Source organism: Falco naumanni, chromosome 2 (genome assembly GCF_017639655.2).
Source record: "Falco naumanni isolate bFalNau1 chromosome 2, bFalNau1.pat, whole genome shotgun sequence".
In the NCBI taxonomy this organism is placed as follows: domain Eukaryota; kingdom Metazoa; phylum Chordata; class Aves; order Falconiformes; family Falconidae; genus Falco; species Falco naumanni.
In genome coordinates this window covers 95,665,013-95,672,219 of record NC_054055.1, presented here as the reverse complement: position 1 = coordinate 95,672,219, position 7,207 = coordinate 95,665,013, and the positions used below count along the sequence as shown (strand labels likewise).

At 49.6% G+C, this 7,207-nt stretch overlaps 1 protein-coding gene across 1 annotated transcript; it reads left to right on the top strand.

Moving 5' to 3' along the window:
- Positions 1-3,582: 3,582 nt before the first annotated feature.
- On the top strand, positions 3,583-5,167 carry TMSB4X (thymosin beta 4 X-linked). The gene is made up of 3 exons (XM_040582745.1): positions 3,583-3,715; positions 4,272-4,385; positions 4,709-5,167. Exons 2-3 carry the CDS (start codon positions 4,286-4,288, stop codon positions 4,741-4,743), a joined length of 135 nt encoding a protein of 44 aa, XP_040438679.1. The 5' UTR covers positions 3,583-3,715; positions 4,272-4,285; the 3' UTR covers positions 4,744-5,167.
- Positions 5,168-7,207: the final 2,040 nt, after the last annotated feature.

Genomic DNA, 7,207 nt, shown 5'->3' with positions numbered 1-7,207 from the left:
TCCATTAATTTATTTTCCATATGATTGAGAAATTTACATACAGAGTTTATTTTTACCTTACTAGTCATCTGATGTGCCTGGGATCCCATTATGAATAAGAAAGCTGAGATGGGAATTAATCTGGGGTGCTTTGTCACATAGACATTTCATGTTCCCCTAATTTTTATTTTATTTTTTTTTATAAATGCACAGACTCCATGGCAGAATTAGCATAAGGTGAGAAGATTTGTGCTCCTGATCATGTTTCAAAAGCCTCCAAGTAGACTCCAAGGAAAAGCCCCCTGAAGTGTATCTGAGACACAGACCCTTTCGCTGACATCTGTTAATACCTGATGAAGCCCCTGTTGCATGGCCTTCAGCATGTCTTTTATCATCACATTTTCGCAAACAGGAGGGAGCAGTACACACTCACCTGGAAAAGGAGTGTTCACTTTTTCTACACGGCTTCAAACACGGACATACAAATGAGACGCAAGACTATGGATAACCACTTACTAACTTTTCTACAACGTGAATTTCCTAGAAGGCATGAAAGAACTTGCAGCCTTGCTCTAGTTCAACCCTCAGAGGTGTTAGCTGAAAACTATATTACCAGGGTCCAATTTCCTTCTTGCAAATGGGATCAGCAATGTGCTGAAAACTGCTCTCCTTTAACATGCAAATGACTGAGAGAGGCATGATTAGCAGGGTGCTATACTACCAAATATTTGTTGGCTGATTTTTTTAAAAATAATCGTGATAAGAAACTGCTGACACAAAACCCAATAAAGCAATAAAATAATGGAGCGGCTCATCAATACCCAAAATAAGAATTACTAAGCTAGCTATCCCTTCAGTCATGTGGCCTAGGACATTTATTGAGGATGTCAGTTCTGCCCCATCCAAGCACGCTTTGGAGTTTATTATCCCCAGAAGTTACTTGACATGGTGCGGTCTTGTATGAACATGTACCTTCCCCGCATTCTCCAAATAACAACAGAAGCAAACATAAAAGGACACGGAGATATGCTATTTTTGTAGCTATACCACTAATACAAAATGCTAGAAAGAGGATTTACTCTTACAGAAATTAGCCCATGTCCTGCCACCAGAATGCAACACCCTCATTTTCACTTCAGTGGAACAACAGTTTCTTCATATATGTAGTAAAGTACAAACGACTTTTCTAAGACTATCTCAGACTATCTGTGACTATCTCAGTATTGATCCATCAGAAAGGAGAGACAGGAAGGCAGAGAAGCAGCAAAAGTGTAAATCTTTCATTTGTCTCCATCTCTCAGAACTATAATTATACTCAGCAAAGGGGCCTGGTCTGCAAGTAGTAGCAAAGCTCCATCTAAGGCAGTGGGTCACGCTGATTTAAGGGATCTGCGGCTCTGTCAGAAAATGAGCAGAGGCAAAAGAAGGCAGTACTGCTACAGGACAAACGGCTTCTGAAAAAGCAGACCCCAGTCCCCCAAACATTCACTGTTCTTTAATTTCAGGAGTGCATTGCCTGCATTGAAGTCAGGGGAATACTGATTTCCTCAGACACATGGGTAAGCGACTGCAGCAGCCACAGAAAACAATTCAAAAGAAATATGTAATTAACTTTAGTCTCGTTTAAAAGGCAAAAAAAAAAAATATCTTTGGCAAAACTGAAAAATATGAAGCTGTAACATCACTGGGGATGCTGATGAACTAATCATCAGAGAAATTTCAGAATTCCTAGTCACCAGGTTCAATGCTCAAAAGCATCAAAGTGGTAAAAGGCCATAAACTCATTTTACAGAACTCGCTCAAAAGCTAGGAGAGTTAGCCAGTATCCAACACAGAGGATCCCTTGAGAACGCTTTTAATGATGTTATTATGAAAATCTGTGAATATTCCCAAGCTATATGATATATTCCTTGCCATTTTTTTCCTAAGCAATTCCTTTGGCCTTCAGTCTCGCAGAGTGCCTGGATCACAGGAATACTTTTAGCTCACACCATTGCTCTGTTCGCCTCCATTATGGTGGTGCTCATGGCCTAGAGGAGGAAACCAGACTTTATACACACCTCCAAACGTGAAGGAGCTCGGCTTTAGGAAGATTCTGGGCTGACTGGAAATCCTGGTTTGCTATTCTAAGTTTTATTGGGACCGCCATGGGGATGAGATTTTACCCCCTTGAAATTACAGCTCTGGAAATGCAATGAAAAATGGCCAGCCAAGGGAGGGAGGCCAGCCACAAAACTGAGGAAGCATCATCCGCAGGGAATTTCCTGAAATGTATTTACAGTTCTCCTTGTGTGTATTAATACCGTTTATGATTTGGGGTTTTTAATGCATCAGCAATCACCCTTGCACCAGACGCCCTGCTTCAGGGCAGGGAGCAAGGAGCCACAGGCTCCATGGGGTCCATGCAGATGTCCCAGAACTCCCAGGCGCCGGCTCCTGTCCCACCTCACACCTTGACAGCCAGCGTGGCCGCTCCCGGCGGGGCTGCTGCCAGACAAAGGCGCAGATTTCCCCGGCTCCCTGTCATTCAGCCACGCGCACACGCACACATACACCCCCCTTCTCTCCCCCCCCCCCCCCCCCCCCCCCCCCTTCCCCGTGGCAGTTTTTTCACGGGAATAATTCCGTTTATTACCCGGCGATCTAGAGAGGGACCAGCCACCCGTGCCGTGCGCCCCCGGCTGCCCCCCCCGCAGGCTGGGTGCAGGGTCAGGGCCGGCTGCTGCGCGGGGCGCGCTGCTTGAGCCCCCCGAGCGAGCCCTTGGGGACATCTGGGGCGCTGCGGCCGGGACCCACGGCGGGCTCAGCCCCGGCCGCCCCCGCACGGGCAGGGCCGCCGGGGCCGTGCGGGCGGTGCCCCCGCCGGGGCCGAGCCGCTGCCGGGAGCGGGCGGGGAGGCAGGGCCGGAGCTATTGTCTGCTGGGCCGGCACCGAAGCGTGGCCTGGCCCGGGGGCGGCGGGCTCGCTCAGCCCTGCGCAGCGGGGCTGCGGGGGCAGCCTAAGGGCTTTCTCTCCCTGCAGCAGGGTTGCAAGGGCAGCGGAGGAAGGGGGCAGCTGGGCGGGCAGCTCCCGGAGCTCTGAAGGGGCGAGGGTTTCGTCTCTTCCTTCTACATGCGGAAATCTCAGTAACGCAACCAGCGACCTGATACTGCCCGAGCGGGAGAGGGGCAGGCAGAGCCGCAGCCAAACCACCGCAAGCCCCGCGCCGGGCGCAGCCCGCGGCCGCTGCGGAAGGTGCCCGGTGGCTGCGGCTGCCCCCGCCCGCCCGATGCTGCCCGCCCCGGCCGGCCCTGCCCTGCGCGGCCCCGCGGCGGCGGGGCAGGACGGGCGGGGGCCGGGGAGCCGGGGGCAGCGGCCGCCCCCCTCACCGGGCCGTCGCGGGGATGCCTGCCGCCAGCCGCGGCCGGGGCGGGGACCGGCACCGGGCTGATCTCCGGCTTTAAGGGCGGGCGGGCGGGCGTGTGTGCCCGTGTGTGTCTGTAGCCGTGTGTGCGTGTGCGCGGGGGGGGCGGCGGGCTGGGCGGTGGAGGGAGGGGAAGGAAGCCGGCAGAAAAAAAAAAAAAAAAAAAAAAAAGAAAAAGAGCGGAAAGCGGCAAAATGGTTAGCGGGTGACATCACCGTCATTTGCATAGGCGCGGGGATAAAACCGCCCCGCCAGCGAGCGCCCTTTATACTGGCGTGCGGAGCGGCGGCAGCACCGAGCGGCGGGGCTGAGCATCACCGCGCGGCAATACCGGTGGGTCCCGCCGCACCCCCCTCCCCTCCCTTCCCCCCCTCCCCCCTCCCTCCCCTCCCGCGTCCCCCAGCGCAGGCACTACGACCCCCTGCCCGGTACCCCTGCCGGGGAGGGACCGCGGGTAGGGCAGGGCGCGGGGCTATTGTCCGGGGGGGGGGAGGGGGCTATTGTCTGGGGGACACACCGCTACAGGGCGGTGGCGTGCGAGCCGCAAGCCGGCTTTGTTGCTGTTCCAGGGCTTTATTTTTAAATTAATTTTCCCTTAATGAGTTAAAAACGCGGTCCGCGCCGGGCGCTTCCCTTCTATTGTACTCGGCTCCGCGCAGGGACTGGGAGTTGCCCCCGGCGGCGGCTGGCGGCGAGCTGCACCGCCTTTGATGGTGGATTAAATTAACGCTTTTTAAAACAACTTTTAAATATGCCGGGGATTAAGCGCGGTATTTTCGGCGTGCGCCGAGTTCCGGGCTCCCGCGGCGGCGGGTCCCCGCGCTGGGGGTGGGGGCGGGGGGCGCGGGCAGCCGGCGAGGGGGTGACGGTCTGTTCCTTGTGTGCGCAGAGTCACCTGCCAACATGTCCGACAAACCAGACATGGCTGAGATCGAGAAATTTGACAAGTCCAAATTGAAGAAGACAGAGACGCAAGAGAAAAACCCGCTGCCTTCAAAAGAAAGTGAGTGCGGGCACCGGCGGGGAGGGCGGGCGGGGGGGCGGGGGGAGGCGGGAGGAGACAAAGGGGCGGCGGGGGGGGGGGGGGAGCGGGGGGCGGTGGGTGCGGGGCTGCAGCGGGGGTGCAGGGCTGTGGCTGTGCCAGACAGCGAAAACCTGAACCCACCGCCTAGTAGCGCGGTATTTACAATTATTTACCTTTCTCTTTTGAGGTGGATATAGATAGATACATTTTTACAAATCGTAGGAATTGTCACGTGAATGCGTTTCAGCTTCTTGATCTTCATTTTTTTTTCTCTCCTTTTCTGTTTTTTTCCCCCTTTTTAGCAATTGAACAGGAGAAGCAAGCGGGTGAATCGTAATGAAATCAGCCCTTCCAAATTATGCACTGTACATTCCACAAGCATTGCCTTCTTATTTTACTTCTTTTAGCTGTTTAACTTTGTAAGATGCAAAGAGGTTGGATAAAGTTTAAAATGACTGTACTGCCCCTTTCACATCAAAAGAATAGAGAGAACTACTGACACTGAATGAAGGCGCTGCCTTTCCCTCTGCCTGTCTGGCTTTGGTCCTGGTGGCATGAAAGAGCTTGCATGTTGATGAAAGAAGAACTTGGGTGGGACTACAGTAAACTAGAGTAACACACGAATAAATGCAAAGCTGTACCAAGGTCCTGCGAGCTGTAAAATGCAGTTAATCGAGTGCCATTTTTTTTTTTGTTCAAATGATTTTAATTATTGGAATGCACAATTTTTTTAATATGCAAATAAAATGTTTTAAAATCTGGATGGTATTTATGTCCTCTATTTGGAGAACTGTATCGAAGGATACGAAGCATAAAAGCCGGTACTGAGACAATATGGGATACTATAAAACCTTTGGAGGTGCCTCAATCACCATTCTCATTTTTTTCAATACGTGCTCTCACCAATAGATAAATTTGTGATCCTCGAAGCTAGCTTTTAGAAACATTTCAGTAAAAAATTGCATGTCTTTAATTTGTTACCATGTGAGTATATCACTTTAAATATTTCTTCTTTAGTATTTAATGTAGTGATTGATAAAGGCAAAAAAATTTTGCGACATTTGTTGCTTTGCCCCACCCATAGCATAGCTCTTGTACTCAGAACCCTTCTGTACTGTTGCAGAGATTCAACCTCAGTTGTATAAATCTGTAATTGGTTTAGTTAATAATTAAGGCTTGTTCTGCTGATACAGTATATAAGGAAAATGTGTAAGTTCAAGATTTTTACTATATCAAAGCTATTTTAGTGGTTGGTGTCCCATGCAAATAACCATTTTAAGAAAATACTGTTCGTATTTTGAAGACTTTTAATCTCTTAATGGCTACTTGGTCCTACAAATTAGTATTAAAAGCTACACTTTCATTAATTCATAATTAACTGTTTGGTAGCAAAAATGTTATGGTAACAAAAAATTAAGATGATAAACCCTGTATGCAAATAGCAACACTCCACACCACTGCTTTACAGCAGTTCACTCGGGCCTGGGATGCTTTTTCGTTATTTTTCCTCAAATGACAGTGGGTAAAACCTGTGATCAGTAGGAGTTGACTTCAATTGTCATGTATTTCATCCACTACTCACTGCACTTTAAAGTGAGTGAGTAACACTCTGGAAGAAATGCTGTCAGATAGCCTGTAGGAGGGTGGTGAGCATAGTTCTGCAGTGCTGTACTTTTATCTTAAGGGGTTGAGCCTGTATTTGTTGTAGCCAGTTCCTATAAAGCAGAATCAGTCCCTCTGGGGAGGCCTGGGTTTTGCTGAGGCTGGTGGCTTGATGGGGTCACGTAGCTTTGGGGTTTCATTCTACCACCTCTCCTGTGCAGCATCTGACTGCAGCAGCAAACTGTCATTGAGTTTATACCAGTGGGGGTGGTGGGGCTTCTCTGCTCGGAGGTTTGGTGGATGTCTGTGCTGCTGGAGGAGGAGGGAGCCCAGGGGTGCCATGTGCTTGAGGTGCAGCCCTCAGCCTTCCAGCAGTGGAAAACTTGCAGGACGGAGTGTTAGATGAGAAGCTAGGGTTCAGGCCTGAGATGTTTTGATCCAGTCCATGGGAAAATTTGGGAAGTCCTGGTGGTGTAAGGACCTCCACGCTAGTTTAAGCTGGTGAGTTCAGGAATGAAGTGAACCATTTCTTGCGCTTGTAAATATTTCAAGCTTTCATCTTACTCCCTTCATATAATGGGAAAGATGTAGAAAACTTCTAGCTGATTTTCTGAAAAGTCAATTAAACAATCAACTCCCAGCTACTGATCTTAATCAGGTAACACAGGATGTAACATGACTAAATTCAAAAGCACACAGTCTGAACTGTACGTGAGCAAATGAGTAGAGGCGAGCGCTTGCTCACTGCGGATTCACCTATGGGAAGAAAACCAAAGCAATATATTTCTGAGAGAGGCAAAGCATGAGATATACATAGCCTGGTGTAAGTCAACAAAAGTGTACGCCAGTGTAGTTCAGCAAAGCCATAATGAGATAGGCAGCCTCTGACTTCAGAATTACAAGTCCAAAGACATCAGAAGACAGTGCTGGCCAGAGGGTACCATTTGCGACATGCCTGGTGGCCTCAGGCATGTGGTAAGAGATGATTTTCAGGAGATGCAGCAATAACCTACTACTGCTTTTAGGAGCTCTGTTTCTGGCATCGAGGGCTGAACAAAATACAAAATCAACCAGAAAATAAATCTTCCAGGTCAAATCTAGGAATTGCTGGAGCCTATTATCTCCTGCTTTGCTCCTTGTTCAGCTTTTTGCATATATTCAGAGAAAATCGTGGCAGCTCTTTGCCATGCTTTGCATAG